The 17,237-nt window shown below is 34.4% G+C and overlaps 3 protein-coding genes across 3 annotated transcripts; 1 reads left to right on the top strand and 2 right to left on the bottom strand.

Moving 5' to 3' along the window:
- The first annotated feature begins 3,828 nt into the window (after window positions 1-3,828).
- Window positions 3,829-5,923, top strand: LOC125206872 (ABC transporter E family member 2-like). The gene is made up of 7 exons (XM_048106086.2): window positions 3,829-3,940; window positions 4,025-4,323; window positions 4,419-4,608; window positions 4,676-4,840; window positions 4,924-5,193; window positions 5,286-5,531; window positions 5,611-5,923. The coding sequence occupies exons 2-7, from the start codon at window positions 4,121-4,123 to the stop codon at window positions 5,728-5,730; spliced, it is 1,194 nt and encodes a 397-aa protein (XP_047962043.2). The 5' UTR covers window positions 3,829-3,940; window positions 4,025-4,120; the 3' UTR covers window positions 5,731-5,923.
- A 352-nt stretch (window positions 5,924-6,275) lies between these two features.
- EXPA5 (expansin A5) lies at window positions 6,276-7,823 on the bottom strand. The gene is made up of 4 exons (XM_048103865.2): window positions 7,673-7,823; window positions 7,457-7,591; window positions 7,083-7,368; window positions 6,276-6,922 (listed from the first exon to the last, which is right to left on the bottom strand). The coding sequence occupies exons 1-4, from the start codon at window positions 7,686-7,688 to the stop codon at window positions 6,616-6,618; spliced, it is 744 nt and encodes a 247-aa protein (XP_047959822.1). The 5' UTR covers window positions 7,689-7,823; the 3' UTR covers window positions 6,276-6,615.
- Window positions 7,824-10,431: 2,608 nt separating this feature from the next.
- PTB1 (polypyrimidine tract-binding protein 1) lies at window positions 10,432-15,415 on the bottom strand. Its single transcript, XM_048103863.2, has 10 exons — window positions 15,117-15,415; window positions 14,025-14,234; window positions 13,215-13,277; window positions 13,058-13,131; window positions 12,837-12,932; window positions 12,044-12,101; window positions 11,867-11,971; window positions 11,701-11,782; window positions 11,206-11,318; window positions 10,432-11,027 (listed from the first exon to the last, which is right to left on the bottom strand). Exons 1-10 carry the CDS (start codon window positions 15,297-15,299, stop codon window positions 10,641-10,643), a joined length of 1,371 nt encoding a protein of 456 aa, XP_047959820.1. The 5' UTR covers window positions 15,300-15,415; the 3' UTR covers window positions 10,432-10,640.
- Window positions 15,416-17,237: the final 1,822 nt, after the last annotated feature.

The following is a 17,237-nucleotide window of genomic DNA, read 5'->3' as shown; positions in this document are numbered from 1 at the left end:
GATAAACATGTAACAATGGATGAATTAAAATGATAAATTATGACTATTTTTCCATGAGCAAATAGAGAATAATACATCTCGCCTTAATTACTTAACTAAAAAGTATGATCAATTTAGTATTTGTTGGTTTAGATTTTTACGATTCAATAAGTGAAAATATGTTTACGTTCAAACATAATTAGAACAGTTATTTTTTGAATATGGTTCACACATAATAAGATTAATGCAGTGGGAAGATATTACTTTTAATGGGATTATTGTAAGAAATAAGTTACCTCAAAGATTTATTTATTTATAGTTTGAGATATTTTATAAGATATTCTTTCTCACTCTACCCAAAGGTCCCATTTTCTCTTTATTTGTGGTTACGGTTTATCTATACTGTATAATGTATATGCACAAGAGTATAAGTTTTCGAGAAACCCTCTATTAAGCTTTTGATCATGTTCAATACTTCTACCATGCATTTATCATTAATGTAATTATTAATTTAGTGATGGTAATTAAATTCTAATTAGGACCCCTAAACTACAGCCACTCACATTCCAACATTAATTTACTTCCCTCACACATAGAATAATTAATAGTTTAATACTGTTATTTAATTTGGCACATAAATTAAACACGTACGATTAGTATAATTGAATGCAACATAGAACATGAATTTTGATTTATTTAAACAAGATTGTTTATGTAATCCATACTGATCATCATGACTGAATGCGGTAGTGATGATGAACTAGCAAATAAGCAAGATGAAAGTCAAATTTTTATGGTCTGACAAGTAAAGGATTGGTTTTTCAATTCAATTACTTCCTAGCTATTTTCAATTGATCAATTACTTGCTACTTTACATCCCCCTTTTCTCCTTTTCTTACATGATTAGGGATATAGTGAGCAAGATATAGATTGTTAGTTAGTGGAATTGGCAATATTTTTCTTTTGTCACTGTGTTTGTACTAAACTAAATCCATTAGAATTTTTGACGAATTTTGACAGTTGTAAACACTATAATTCGTACATCACCATATATAATCAATACAATAATGTAAATATCCTATTATAAGAAAGTAAATATAGATAAGATGAAAAGATTTAATTGCATGTGAGTGTTAGTTAAATTCAATAATAAATTCAAACTGCCTACCTCAATGATCAATCTCTGTGAATTCTGAAAATAACAATAAAGTAAAATATTTTGATTAGAAAACAATTGGATAGAGGAGTGATTTGAAGGGTTGTTTGGACAAATAGAGCGTGCCCAACAACAAATCCATTACCGATAATTGCATGTTCAATTCCTCAAATTGCCTTTCCGATCTAGTACCTGTATTTACTAATTTAGGGAAAATATAAATGTACATAGATTGTACATGTGCATAATATAATATCTTTAAATTTTTAAAATTATGTGAATTTAATTAAAAGTTAGTTTTGTTATTTATTGTATTATATGCAGCAATAAGAAAGACGTGATATAGAAATTTTATGTTGAATCGTAACATAATTTCAAGCTTGATTTGAATTAATTTATTAGGATAACAACTACTAAAATCATTTGTGTATAAAGTAAGACTCGACTCTTTTCGTTAAATATATAATAAAAAAAAATATAATATATATATAGGCTATTAATTGGTTTCTGCCTTGTCTTAATGGAAACAGAATGAGATAAGAGAAGGCCAAAAAAAAAAAGTACCGGAGAAAAACTAGACATGCAGAAAAAAAGGAAATTGTCCGATATGATTGAGGGTTGTGAATCGGGAGACGAACTCAGGATACGATTAAATTACTTATCCGTAATAAGGTGTGTATAAATCACACTTTTAATCTTAATGTTTTATGTGGTTGACTATTATGTGTTAAATTAGAGTAAATATTTGGATTATATGTGTAAGGGATGTTATTTATATATTGTATTGAAATTATTTAATAGAATATGATTTGGATATATATTTGATGTAATAGGTATGTTTTGCATATGGTATTGGAATTATATGAATCATATGATTAAAGAGGATCTTTATTTTCTGGTTTTGCAATAAAGAGTGGATTTGCATATAATGGGACTCACTAAATTAAATACAGAGTACTAATTATTTTTAAATATTTATGTGTACATAGTCATGCATGTAGGTAAACTCAATTTTTTGTTATTGTAGCTAATATTATATTTTAAACAATCAGACGAAAATGCACTAAAATTACTTATTAGTAAAGCTGAGAAAATATAATAAATCTACTAATGTATTGTTATACTGAAAATAATTTTCATTTAAAAATTATAAATAAACATATCCATTCCATGAAAATAATTACTCCTGTTTTTCTCTAATGAGTTGAACATTATTTTCCACTAATAATATTTCAATATTTTTTTTTCCTATCATTTTAACATTAGTTTATTGTATACTAATTATGTATATGGAAAATTGTTTTTATTTGCAAATGTTAATATTAAGTTGCTCTTAATTATCTTTGCATTATAACTTACACATTAGCTTATAATGTTTGGCTTAAAATTAAAATCTATTCGTATTATTTATTCAAAAGATTTTAACAGATAGTAGTAAAACACATATGAATTGTGGTTGGTTCGATTATTTTATTGGGTAATTATTCATTTGAGGAAAACAAAAGTTGTTAGAAGAGGTTGTTTCACATTTGTCTTTTTCTCTAAATAACTGTTACTTATTTTGTTAACATAAATTAACATTAGTCTTATATGAAATTTAGCGTCATTAGTACTTAATAAGAACATCTCCATTGGAGAGGTAAATATAGAGGAAAAAAATAACTACCATATTTACTTTTTATTCATAATAGTTTATCATAATAGTTTATTCAACAATGAAAAGAGTATTTGAAAGTTTATATCTTCTTCAATTTTGAATATATGCATATGCGTTCTTAATTTACCTCTTTACGGTGGAAATGGTCTAAGAATAGATTGGTGTTGATTTTTGTGGAATAAAAATCAATTTTATGCAGTATAATAATATCAAAATTTAGTGTTATTAAAAAAATATCTAAATTGTGTACTCATTCAATTAAAACTTTAAAATTCATAATATAGTAATACTAAAATTTAGCGTTATTAATTATATCAAATTTTGTGATATACTATATTCAATAGTATTTAGCTTCCATAAATTAAATTAAAAAATTATATATTTGTTCAAGAGATGGAATATATCTTAATTAATATATAATCTATTTATTAATGTTAGTGATACAATGTCAATTTTCCTAGATTGTGTATTAATAAAGATCAAAATTAATTAATTTCTGTCTTATGTAGTGAATCTATAGTGAATTTGAAATAGTATGAACTAATTCAAATATTATATAGTAATATGATGCTATATAGCATTACTAAAATATATAATTATTAATGACATATAATTTGATGTAATGAAAATCAATTCAAATACTACGGAGTACTACTAGTATATAGTATAATATTAAAATTCATATTAATTGTTAGGAAGTTGAATAGAGAGGGGAGATGTCTGATCATGAAAAACACCCGCGTATCAAGGATACAATCCATTGTTTTGGGCCTAAATCCTTTCAATTAAAAAGGTTTGTTTGTGGAATATCAGTTTGATAAGAAACTGTGTATCTTGCCATCTAACTTATCCAACATTTTTCACAGTTTACCTATACCAAGAGCTGGCCAAATTTTGGGCCTTGTGGGAAATAATGGCATTGGAAAATCAATTTTACTTAAACTTTTGTGTGGAAGCCTCAAACCTAACTTGGGACGCTTTAATGTAGTAACTTTCTTTACCTATGAATTTCAATTTGAGTTCAATTACATGAATTTTAATGTAACTTTCTTTTGCAGGATCCTCCTGACTGGCAAGAAATTTTGGCTTATTTTAAAGGATCTGAGCTGCACGATTACTTCATCCGTTTTCTTGTAGAAAATTTGAAGGTTTCATAGTTTTATTTTAAAATTCAATTGCATATCAAATAGTACCAATTAATTAATTAATTAATTAAATTATAAAATTGTCAGGGAAGCTGCAAGCCCCAGCACGTGTGTAACATCCCTAGAGTTGTTCAAGGCAATGTTGGGAAACTTATTTGTGTGGCAGAAGATAATGCAAGAGATATGATACAAGAACTTGATTTGACTGAGCTTATGGACCGTAATATGGAAGATTTATCCTGTGGAGAGCTTCAGAGGGTTGCAATAGCTTTTGCTGCTCTAAAGAAGGTAGATATCTTTTGTTTTGATGAGCTTTCCACTTTTCTTGATGTTAAACAAAGACTCAAAGCTGCCCAAATTGTCAGATCCTTGGTGAGGCCTGATAAGTAAGTAATTATTTTATGTTTTTTTAAAAAAAAATTGAGTAGGAGTACTACTTATCAATTATCATCTTCATCATCTTTAATTAATTTGTTTTCAGGTATGTGATTGTGGTAGAGAATGATCTTAGTGTGCTTGAATATTTGTCGGACTCGATATGCTGCATTCATGGGAGACCTGGGGTGCATGGCCTAGTTACTCTTCCATTCTCTGTTACAGAAGGAATTAATATTTTCCTGGCTGGATTTGTGCCAACCCAAAATCTTATGATTAGATATAAACCTCTCAAGGTAAGCTGTTACTCCTACTACTTAGTAAGTAGTTAATTCCCATCCATAATTAAAATTTCTCTTGCAGAGTTTTGTGGCTGCACGACAAAGTGTTGCATACAAGTATCCAACCATGACTTTGACTCGGGGAAACTTCAGGCTCAAGGTTGAGGAGGGTGAATTCACTGATTCGCAAATTCTTGTGATGCTCGGACAAAATGGGACAGGAAAGACGACCTTCCTACATATGCTCGTACGTACATTTAATTTGTTGAATATATACTCCTACTAGTTTGTTTGCTTTTATTAATCTCAACAATGAAATGTTTATGTTAGGCTGGTCTTTTAAAGCCTGATTCTGATATGCTGGAAATTCCCAAGTTCAATTGCTCTTACAAGCCACAGAGGATTGATAGTATTAAACCTGAGTATGAGATTAGCGTAAAAATGTTGTTGCGTGCAAATATTCCCGATGCATTCAGGAATCCTCATTTCTTATGCAATGTGTTCGAACCTCTATCGATTCAAAAATTTGTGAATAAAGATGTTGGGTACCTTTCTACTGGAGAATTGCAGAAGCTTTCTCTCACTCTCTGTCTTGGAAAGGTCAGCTCATGTTTTTTTATTTGGTTCAAATTACAAAACTTAGAAATCAATCAATAGTATTGCTAATTAGCATGGTGTTCTAATTTACACAGCCAGCTGATGTATATCTGATAGATGAGCCAAGTACATATCTCGACTCAGAGACTCGTATTGTTGCTTCAAATGTCATAAAGAATTTCATACGTCATGTGAGGAAGACTGCAATCGTTGTGGAGCATGATTTCACCATGGCAACATATCTTGCTGATAGGGTGATTGTGTACGAGGGAAAGCCATCCATTGATTGTGTTGCCAATTCACCTCAATCGCTTTTGACCGGAATGAACCTCTTCTTATCCGTAAGCTCACCTCACATCTATTTTTTTTTTTTAAATCTTGTATATATGATTATGGTTTACCCATTTTTTGAATGTGTAGCACCTGGATATCACACTCAGAAGGGACCCCACAAGTTCGCTGCATCGATATAACAAACATGGCTCGACCGAGGATCGGGAGCAGAAGGCTACTGGATCATACTATTATATGGGTGACTAAATTGCAAAACTATGCTTCCTTGATTACAATAAGAATATGAGGATTAAGGAACAAATACTACATCTATTCAAACTATTAAATTGTGCAATCTTATATTATATTATTTCAGCTTTACCCTTCTATGTTGGTGGTTCTTTTTATTTTGAAATTTTCACTGAGCTATCTAAAGATGTTAAGAGTTGTTCACATAAATTTCATTGGTGGTTTTTTTTTATTGCGTTATTACATTGTTCAAATCTAGGATAACAAAGGTTGAATCCTTTAATTAGTGATGTATAGTTTGTACTCGTGCATGTGAGTATATATAATATGTGTGTGTTTTTTGGCTTCTGTTGTGTGTAACTAATTTCTGAAAAAGGAAAATTCTTGGATAACAACAATACAAACAATTCTACAACTCTTCTGCAAACTCTGTTAATTGTTCCACATCAATTAACGAACTCAATTCCTTAAATAATGAGACAAGTAGTGTGAAAAAATGGGCACAAAAAGATAATGATTAGGTGACAATAACAACATACGCCTTAATTTACTGAATAAGCAAATAAACAAAACATTATTTCTTATACATAATTCTCAACCCATTGTACATAATATTTTTCAGACAATCTCATTCGTAATCAGAGATTGTTCTAGGATTCAGCCACACACATTGTAGAAAGGAAAAATAACTATTACAGAGATTATTATAATCAAAGTAATTTCTTTACTTCTACACACACAAATGCATGAACTTCCACACATTAGGACTTGGCCACTTCAAAACAGGCCTTTAAAAGTATACTCGATTTTGCAATGTCTATAATTTTTTTTCTCCCAAAAAGCCTAGATATATTAGTAAATTATAAGTCGAGCCAAATCATGCGGTCGGTGATCGATCAATTCCTAGCGAAATTGGGCGCCGGAATATGTCTGACCGAACGACCAGCCCGGCCCCGCAATATTGTAAGACACGAGGCTCCGGCCATCGCCCGTGGTGACCTTGAACGACAAGCTTTGCCCGTTGAGGTAAGAGTTGCTCTGCCAGTTTTGGCCCCAATTTCTCGACATGGGCTGCCATGCGGTTCTCGATCCTTTGATGTAAACCGAGTGAACATCGCCCGACCCTCCCACGTTCGTCACTAATACGAGATTGAAATACGAGTGGCCGTTGATTGTGAACCTAATTCCACCCCGCCTCTGGCAAGGCACCCTGTGTTGTCACAAATCAACAAATAGTTACATAATTGTATTATTGTACAATTTCAAAATTGGGCTAGTGAGGGACCACTATGACATTTTCACGTGCCACATTAAATTAAAACTATTACTGTACAATTAAATGAAACAAAGTTGGGGTGGAGCTGTCGCACCTTCGATAGAGGACGGGCACAATGCCGGCCCTGTACTTGGCGATGTGGAGGAAGACGGGCTGGGAGAGATCGAAGTGGTGTAGGGGAGGGTCGCAGCACCCTCCCGGTGGGCAGAAGTTAGTGGCTGTCACGACTATGGAGCCACGGAGGCACGACTTATCGTTAGCGCAAACGAGCTGAAAGCACGCACCGCAGCTCAAGCCGTTATCGAAAAGAGCAGTGCTCAATGCTGCAGTGTTAGTGCCATAGCCCGTGCTATATAGGTTGCCATAGCCACAAGCCCCACCTTTTTAATTGAGACCAAATCAACTCAAATTATCAAAATTCAACAAGTGGACTTATGTACTAGTAATAAATTAAATTTTGTTACATACCCATTGTTCCAGAAGCATCCCCTCCTCCATAGAAAGTGGCATGGGCATTAATCCAACCTCCGTAGTAGGCATAGGCAGTACTTGAGCATGACAGAAATCCCATCAACAAAATTGTGAAAGTAGCCATTTTTTTTCCTGAAGCAAAACAGAAATGTCCCTTTTTAGCATTAAAGATATGGAAATTAATTTCAAAGAGAGAGGGGAGAAATGATTTACTGTAGATTTTGAGCATGATTGTTGAGGGAGTTGTGAGGGAGTGAGCAAATTAAAGTGAATAAATAGAGGGGATTGGGAAACAATGAAGAAGACGTGGGATAAGTTTCATCAATGGTATAGGGCCATCCAAATTCACAATGAAAAGTTTGTTTAATTTCCTTAATTTTTGAGAAATTAATGCTTTGTTTTTTTGTCAGGAGGTGAAAAAACTTTAGTTAAATCGACCCATGAGATCATGTACATACGAAACGTGGATGATTTTTTGTCTATCTTGAAATGGATAGCAAACACTTCTCTTCTCCATTTAAGATTGAAACTTTATAAAAAGGAAATAAATTTAACCTTTTTTGTTCAATAGTAGTGTCATACTAATACATTGTTGGAATTCTTTTTTTTATAGGATAGAGTGGAAAAGAAAAGAAGAATTGAATTCCGAGAGAGTTTTCCTATTCTTGATTTCTTCATGATATGTAACTTTACAACCCAAAGATAGAGCACTATTAAAACACATAACTCTCACGTTTTGACAAGACACGACTTTCTTTAGAAGGGTGTTTATGAATTGATTGACATAAAATTAAAGGCTAAAATGCACAAGCAGGGCAAGCAAACAGCTGTGCTCCAACAAAGTTAATGACTTTCCAAACGAGAATTCACTAGTTTACGTGCAACATGATTCACAAATTCACTATTTTGGCGTTGGTTGAATTGTTATAGGATCGACCTAATAACAACTCAATCTGCGTAGGTCAAATTTGAATACGACCTATTAATAAATCTAAACCCGAACACGATTCCAATCTGTTACATTCAAACCTTAACATGGCCTGCACATGACACGAACTCATTCGAAACATGATTCGATTTGCATTGACAAAACACGAACCCGATGACACAATAAAGACACGATAACATATAATGAAAAGTAAGAAGATGATATCCTAATTTCAACTCTACGAGTTATTGATGGGTTATGCAAATCCAACACATGCCCATTACCCAATAAGTGCACAAAGAGGGTAAAATTTAAAGCTTTTGTTCGTGTTCATGTCACGTCAAAAATTGTCAGGCACTGATTTTTACCGATCACTATGCACCCCGTATTTTTTATTTCTAGCTTGATGGTGATATGTCCCTTTCGAGCAACTAGGGTTTGATTGAAATGTGATGGTTTATTTAGGGAGAAAAACATGGGATAAGAGATGAGGTTATTAATATGGTTATCCTTGTAGAGAGAGAGTGTCACATGCGGATGGGGTCATGAGCAGACAAGAGCAGTGGTCGTTTATAAATGCGTGGTAGACTGGACTATGATTTCATTAGTTCAAATATGAATGTACAATGCCTTGGGATTTTTCTTGTGGGCATTAAATTTTATACTGTTTTGAGGTTGCAGAGTTTGACATAAAGCAAAGCTCCACATGATTAGGTTCTCTCATTATCTTAACTTTTTAATTCATTCCCAATTATTAGTGCTCGTGAATTTGATATTATGTGACACTTTTTGGATTTTTGGGCTTTGTAGTTACTTATGGAAGAGACTTCATATTAATCATTGTCACGTTGTAGATTATACATAATTCAAGTTTGCGAAATTAGAACTTTTGAGAAGTTCACGGAGAAATTGGGCTTTGCTTGAATTTCAAGAACCTTTATTTGAGGACTAATTTTGCGGAGCGGATCACCTAATCTAAAATGGTGCACCATTTCCTACTCCACACTGGTGCACCATTTTAGAGCAGGTGATCCGCTCCGCTAATTTTGATTGACTATTTCTATGTGCTTTGCTTGATTATACCAAACCTAAGCCTAAACTTCCGGGTCGGTAAGACCTATTTGTAGATCCGGTCCAAAATAATTAGGCCCAATATAGATTTGGTTGGGATACCAACCAGCATTCATGGACACTTCTTTAATAGCTGTTGCCACATAAATATAGTTCTTGATAATGAATTACTAGTACTATTTCTACATTTTCCCTTTTGTTTTTTTAACAGTTGTGATAAAGCATGGACCTGAAATTAAAGATCCCAACTACCTACCATAGGCGACAAATCAAGATCCCTTCAGCTTTCACAGATGTTGCTTGAACCCCAAAATTAATACTCAAGTTGGATATTCAACCAGAATAATTAAAACGAAACTTAATCAATTCCTAGACATTGTCTTCTTTTTTTACATAACAATTATAGAAGAAAATGAAATTGAAATTGAAATATGTTAGTTTCTCACACACAGATTAACGACAACCAGATAAGCATTATTTAATGTTGCAATTAGGAGAAGAATAACTGAATCCACCTCTATATTCCGAGTGTAATGTCCTTTAAAGAAAGTGAAAAGCACATGTGCTTGGTTGACAAAGGCTAAACCGCAATAATAATAGCAAATGGGAATCTCTCCACTTCCCAATCTGTCACTGATTTCATTTTTTTCATCCAGATGGATAAACCATTCATAGTCAAATAAACCAACTCATTTAATGATTCTCTGCAATAAAATGAGCTCAGAAAGAAACTAAGGTGGGTTGCTGGCAGAAGTGAATATGCATACCAGAACTATATTTCCATGCTCTTGAATTGATTTCATATTATAAATGCAACAGTCCAAGTCCCACAAGAAACACCACCACGCTGTGTAATAAAAGTTCATGTTTCCTTGAGTGGACCCATTGGGTTCGACGAGCTTTCAATTCATGCCCGTTCCACAGCTCACCCCGAGTTCAGAAACACTCACCGTGATCGGAGAGATCCAAAGGATGAAAACAAATTCGAATACAATATTAACACAGCAAGAATGGATATAGAGTGACAAGAGGGGGATCACCGACAAGAATTTATCCTGCTGTAGTTGATACTTCTGATGAAACTTACAACGGAATCTGTAACAGTCGTTGTCCGAGCAACTTCAGATTTTTTTTTTTTACTTTTTTCTACATAAAAAATTAATTGAACGAGTAAGGTACATCTCATGAACCGTAGTATGGGGATTGACTAGGATGAGGAGATCCACCCGGAGGGCCGTTCGGCTGATGCAAGGGCACGGAGCCTCCGGTCTGGGGAGCTCCGGGGGGAGGATGAGCATTTGGCGAGCTGAAAGGTGGAATAGCTGCGGCTGCATAAGCAGGAGGAGGGGCTGCACCATATGCTTGACCAGGAAATGAGCTGGGAGACGACATGTAGGTTTGTACGCCGGCTGGCATGGTAGGGAACCATGATGACGATGGCGCTGCCTGAGCATGAACCTGTTGTACGCCACCGGAAGTGTAGCCAACTGCTGGAGCGGCTGGAGGGTTTTGCCATCCGGTAGCCTGCTGCATCGGGATGGTGTAATCTCTACTTTTGTCGCTGTATGCCTGCAACATGCATACATGTTCAATAAAAAAAAGAGGCATCGACATAAAGGATATATGTGCCAAGAAACATAAACCAAGAATGCAAGTTCTTTCTTTAGTCAACAACATTAATCGGTCATAAACAAGCCCTTGAATTAGTGTCATCATTGATTCTTTAACTCTGAAGCTCACTTTATACCTTCACATTGAGATCAGTATGACGAGAGTATGATAGATGAAGCTTACAATAGCCACCATCATATATGCAATGACCTTCTAAAGCATCTTTTGCAACAGCTGCAATCGCAATGTCTGCAGTGGAAATTACAATTAAATAGATCAGTTTGTGCACCCAAATCCACTAAATGGACATGAAAAGCATTAACAAACACCTAAAACTCAATAACTCATTAAGTTTGAAACGTCCTAGATACAGAAAAACAATTCTATTTACAGAGAAGGAAGTAAGGAAGGAAGGAAGATACAGCAAAACAATTCCATTTACGGTAGAATGCACATTGGGAAGCTGGCCTGAGCAAGCAGATTTTTGAATTACTAAAAGAGGCAGGCACAAACTAATACCATCATGACTATTTGAGAATACATCTTTAATGTCCGACTTTTTTTAAAACACCCAGTTGTCCATTAACTGGAAGACTGGATCTTGAGGACAAGCATTTTACAAGTAACTTACCAGGATACTGAATCAGTGCCTGCGTTCCCCCATTCTTCTCAAAAATTGCAATCTTCTGGACAGTCCCAAAAGCAGAGAATACCTGATGCAAAATAGCCACGGTTAGATGAAACCATGCCTCATCAAATGTGCAACTAAATAAAATAACAAATAAGCAAATCATTACTGTATTCAGAACATCCACTGTGACAGCATACTGCATATTCTCAATAGAAGCAAGTAGCACGTTACTCTCAAATTCTTTTTTCTTCCCATCAGGGCCTACAACGGGCTGGATAACAACATCGTTAATATGTGTCCAAAATTAGAGCTGGCAAAATTATGTTTTAAGTTAGGAATGAACCTGATGTAAACCATCCATGGCAGTCGGATTTACAGGAAGATGAGGATTTGTATAATCTCTGTGAGTTCAATAAAGGATAATAAAAGCATGTTAAACAGGGTCCGCGCCATATTCGTAATGAAACAGATCACAGATCAAATAGAGCATATTAAAAGACAAAAAATTTAGGCTATCATTGTCAAATTTGAAGTCAACTTATTTACCAGAAGAATCACAGCCACAAATTTCAGATTAGAGTTACAGTTTATAAAGTATTGGTGACAACTGACATGAGAACCGAGATTGACTTATATATACATAAAATCACGGAAATTAACCGGTACAAATACTGTTTACAAGAGTAAGTAAAAAACATAAACTGTACGCCTGTTTTCAAGTAACTAGATTGTATAAATCATTTAGAAAGTTTACAGAGAGATTCTCTGTTGATAAATTCAAGTAAGGAACACCTGTGACAATTTCATCTTGCACTAAGACCAAATAATATGATAGTATAATGCATTTGTCCTTAATCTGAGAAGTAAAGTTGTGTAAGTCCTCATTATGGAACTCAAACAAAAATCGAGAAAGAAAGGAATCATAAGATGGAGAATATTACTACGAAGCCATGAAAACACAGATCTGTGTCATAGTTGCTGAGCATCACTAGACCCTAAATGAAAAAGAAATCATTTAGAGATACCAGATTTTTTTTCAAATACTTTCAGGGACAGGAAAAATAGTTACACACAACAATTATGCAATAAACAAAAATGCACAACAAATAAATATGTGAACAGTGACATTAATATACCTGCTTCGATGAGATTGAAACTTAATATTCAAATCTGTGTGAGCAGAGTACGATATGCGTAAATAACACTCATTTACATGACTTGGAAGAAGGTATCTGAAATTTTGGCAGTAAAAAAGGTAAGTGAAAAGACTGAAAGATTCATTTCACAAAATCATGTCCAGAGTAGAAAACAATGGTTAGAAGAGGAAATGATAGCACTGAATTGTTACGCTTCATACCTGGGTATGCTTCTTCCATCTAATGAATCCCTTGCTGTAGATGCAGTCTGAATATCACTATACTGAATTAAAGCCTGTCGAGATTCAGCAGCATAGCAAAATGTTAGCCAGGATATTCAATTAGCATAGATTTTCAGATGCTTTCTCGGAACTTCACCTGAAAACCAGCAGCCTTTTCAAATGTAGCAATTTTGTGGACAAAACCAAAAGCCGAGAATACCTGAAATGATTAAACTCCAAAGTCAGAAGACCACAAAGAAATAGAGTTAGAAACTTAGAAACACCGGGAAAGAAGCAAGCGAGCACCCAGTCTCAATAAAAAATGATGCAATAGGAGGAACATCATCTAAGAGGATATAAGAGCAGAAAAACACCTGTAAAACTGTGAGAAGATAGGCCTTACAAAGCAGTCACATGACAATATATCCAGATGATCTCCAACAACATACTCAAAAAAGGACCATCTGTGATTTAATTTGGTCTCGTCAAAATTGAAAGCATAAACACTACTTTTTGAGAAGTTAACTTAAATGATATCAATATTTGAACTTTCTCAGACATAGGCTACCATAAGAAGTTTGTTAGATGCTCAAGGTCTAAAACCACAATCACAACCTGACCAAAATGTCTAGATAATGTGGAACAGAATTGAAGCCAATATTGACTGTTAGGCAGCTCAAGAGATTGTAGCCATATAACAAATGGCATAAGGAAGAAATGCACAACTACTTACAGAGATCGAAAGGACCAACTACAGAAATTCCATAGTCCAGCATCTAGCTTTAGGTTCATACAATATATATAAAAGACCATAAAGGCATTCATTAATTAAAATATGATTACTTAAATATTTAATGCTACAGAGTCGACCAATTCAACTGACCCAGTGTCTTGAAACTCATTTTCACTGGATATGATAGAGACACAATTCATTATGATCCTCTTTACATAGTTAAAAAGGCATTACCAAGTGAATGACATCGATGCTGACATCACCAGCTTCAACGCCCTCAATGGTAACTAGCAAAACATTTCCCGGCACATCTCCGGGGCTCTTGTTATTAACAATTTCGTGTCTGTTCGAGTACTGTATATACACAGTCTTCCCACGGATCTGTGCAGGCTCTGAAGACGATGCATAGTATGTAACCATATTAATGGCCTGGTTAAGATCGGACTGCAAAAAAAGGATATATGGAAGATAATCATCAATAAAGAGCTTCAAATTGAAAATGCCAGAGTTCGTGAGAAGAATTCACAGTTGCATATAAAACCAAAACAATTTTTGGATAAATCCATTCTTCCTCACCGTGTTTTCCTCATGAATGTAATAAATTCAATTTACTGTAAGAACTATATTTTACAAGAGAGCATGTAATAGGTGATCAGTTATAGGATCACCAATTAACTTCTTAGAATTGTATTTCATGCATCTAAATACAGTCACAAACACACACAGGTATTACCAGGCTGAAACACTAAAAAGAAGCCATTATATGTTATGTTTAGCTTCATCTTCTTCTTTTCTTTCCTTTCATAAATTTATGTCAATAGGTTGTTCACAAAAATCAATTAATGATAGTTCTTAAATTAAGATAATAACAAATCCTCCCCACTATAAGAATCCTTGTACTGTCTGAGCTACTAAATTGACTATATTTTACTTTTTCCCTTATGGAGTAGAAGACGATGACATCAATATTGATAAAGTATTATGACTTTCATCTTTAGCTGTCACCACATACTAATACAAGTCACCCAATCCTTGCACCTATTTTTCATATCCAATGCAAATAGAAATTTATTTAATACAAAAAACTCAAGGCTTTGCAGCTCATTTTCCCATTAAAACTATTACTAGATCAAAACTCAAGTATAAATCGGATTCCCTCTTAATCAGTGCATTCTATCGAATCATTTCTATGGAAATTCGATCTTCTGCATATCAAATTATTCTCTTAATCCGCGTAGAAAAAATTATGTCAGGCACCCCTCGAAAAGCATAAAATGAAGGCATATGATCCAATAAAATCCAAACAAATTAGGAAAAAGAGCATACGAATTCGACAAAGGCTTGGTTCCGATTTGCCCCGACGTTGCACTTGGTGTTGACAATCTTGCCAAAGGGTTTGCAGAGCTCGATGAGCTCCTCTTCGATGCACTCCCATGGAAGATTCCGGAGGTGGAGAACCTTTGACGGCGTCTGCGTGTACCGGAACTGCGGCTGCGCCGATGTCGACATCGCTGCTAAGCAACCGTCGATTGGGGTTTATCGGAATTCTAGGGTTTCTCGGTGATTTGGGGATTGTCGATTGCCGTTTTCGGTGGTTAATAAAAGTCTACTGTTTTTGGAGCTGAGTATTTGATTTTTATTTTTTTTTATAAATAAATCAAATAAAGTACTATAAATTTAGAAGTAAAGACACCATAGATTCGAACTAAAGACCATTAGCCTTTAACAATCCCATAGGCTCATGTAATGAGTATTTTGTTTTGGTTATCCTTTGTTCGACATAATTAGAGGTGCCCAAAGATTACGGTTTCGGTGGTTAACCGCGAAACCGGAATCGAGAGAATTTACCCGAATCGATATCATCGATTTTAGAATCGTGGTTCGGTTTGAAAATTTTTGAAGCGAAATCATGTCGGAACATCCGGTTTGGGCGGTTCCAAACCATAACCGCGAAAAAACGCCGAAAATTCGTAAAACCGAGCGGGAACTGCAAAAAATCGCTGAAAAACGACGATTTGGAACCATGAAAAACCGTAAAACTTCGCCGAAAAACCGACAGTTTTGGAACCGAAACCGTAATCGCGAAACATCCTCGCAGTTCGGTTCCGGTTCGGCAATTTCCAAAATCGGAACTGCGGGCACCTCCGGACACAATTCTAATAAATAATACTCCTACTACACTCCCTATATATTCTATCTCTATATTAAAAAATATATTTAAAAATTAAGGTAATGAGACTTCTATGTGCATGTGGACGAAAATAGTCAAATAGAATTTCTATTATCAAATGGAATGAGTAATTTTTTTTAATTCCTTTGTGAAAATTAGTCTATTATTATTTGGGATGATAGTATGCAATTTTTTGTCACTCTATCCCCTATTTCTTTTCTCTCTCCTACGTATTAATTGATTTCAATCATTTATATTAAAATTATATTTTCTCTTTTATTTTAATAATTTAATTTTAGAACTCATATTTTTTTATATGAATCACATTTACACAATTTTTTTCCTTGATTTTACACAATTTTAAAGTATTTTATTTAACATTTTATAGGTGTAAGTTTGCTCCCATAAAGAATGGTTTGAGATAAAATGGACAAATGAGAGGTTCATAATGTAACAAGTGACCTACCTAAACTCATGATTCTCAATCAGATTTTCAAGGCCAACAATGTTTTCATCCAATGAATTTAATACTAGTATGAATCAAGTATCCTTTAATTGATGCATGTTGGTGAATATAGTCAATAGACAAAAATGTCACATGTAAACAAAATCTTCCAATATCCACGGAGCAATTTCCTTCTCCTTCCTCATTCTCGAAGATGGTTTTTTAATGAAAACCAAGATCGCATGCCATATTTGGCATCTTTAATTAGGTTAAAATTAAATACTCTTTTTGGAAAAGAGTGTTACACAAACATTTGGTAGAAGAGTAGCTGATAAATCGAAGCCCCATATTATACTCTTGGCTTGTGTAAAGCTACATGTCAAACATTGTTTTGTTGTGTTATTGAATCGTGGGAAATGTGGGGCAACAGTGTTTTGCATTTCCCCCTTATCGCATTCTCTACGTTGGACTCCGCCCAACGCTGCCACTACCCCCGACTTCGTCTTCACCTTCCCAAGTTCAATAGTTAGGTTGCCGAAATCGTAGCCTGGATAATCGTTAAATTTGATTTTGATTTTTTATGGGTAGTAACTTTTATATGAGATGAAAATTATGCAGATGGATGAGACTAAAAAATGAGAATGAACTCGAGTTCTCATTGATAGTGAAGGATCCAAAATTGTTGTTGCATACCTTAGCGGACTAATGATTCCAGAACGGCAAGTTTGGACCGGTAAGACGGTAACCTAATACAATTGGGCACCAAATGCGGCAGTGGACAAGCATGACGAAGGTCAGTACAAGAAGAGCAACAACGCTGATTGTAATTTGA

The sequence above is a fragment of the Salvia hispanica genome, chromosome 6, assembly GCF_029641045.1.
Source record: "Salvia hispanica isolate PSC_SH4W2 chromosome 6, Shi_PSC_v1, whole genome shotgun sequence".
Classification (NCBI taxonomy): Eukaryota; Viridiplantae; Streptophyta; class Magnoliopsida; order Lamiales; family Lamiaceae; genus Salvia; species Salvia hispanica.
The sequence above is the reverse complement of the archived record's forward strand: the minus strand, read 5'-3'. Positions and strand labels throughout refer to the sequence as shown.

Excerpts from the sequence above, each read along its gene's own strand:
- LOC125206872 (XM_048106086.2), top strand. The coding sequence starts at position 4,121 with ATGATACAAGAACTTGATTTGACTGAGCTTATGGACCGTAATATGGAA. Across the intron at positions 4,609-4,675 it reads TTAGATATAAACCTCTCAAG|AGTTTTGTGGCTGCACGACA; the intron begins GTAAGCTGTTAC and ends TTTCTCTTGCAG. Across the intron at positions 4,841-4,923 it reads CGACCTTCCTACATATGCTC|GCTGGTCTTTTAAAGCCTGA; the intron begins GTACGTACATTT and ends TGTTTATGTTAG.
- EXPA5 (XM_048103865.2), bottom strand. Across the intron at positions 7,369-7,456 it reads GGATGCTTCTGGAACAATGG|GTGGGGCTTGTGGCTATGGC; the intron begins GTATGTAACAAA and ends TCAATTAAAAAG. Across the intron at positions 6,923-7,082 it reads GTGCCCGTCCTCTATCGAAG|GGTGCCTTGCCAGAGGCGGG; the intron begins GTGCGACAGCTC and ends GTGACAACACAG.
- PTB1 (XM_048103863.2), bottom strand. The coding sequence starts at position 15,299 with ATGTCGACATCGGCGCAGCCGCAGTTCCGGTACACGCAGACGCCGTCA. Across the intron at positions 12,102-12,836 it reads TTTCAATCTCATCGAAGCAG|AGATTATACAAATCCTCATC; the intron begins GTATATTAATGT and ends TTGAACTCACAG. Across the intron at positions 11,783-11,866 it reads CAGTGGATGTTCTGAATACA|GTATTCTCTGCTTTTGGGAC; the intron begins GTAATGATTTGC and ends ATTTTGCATCAG.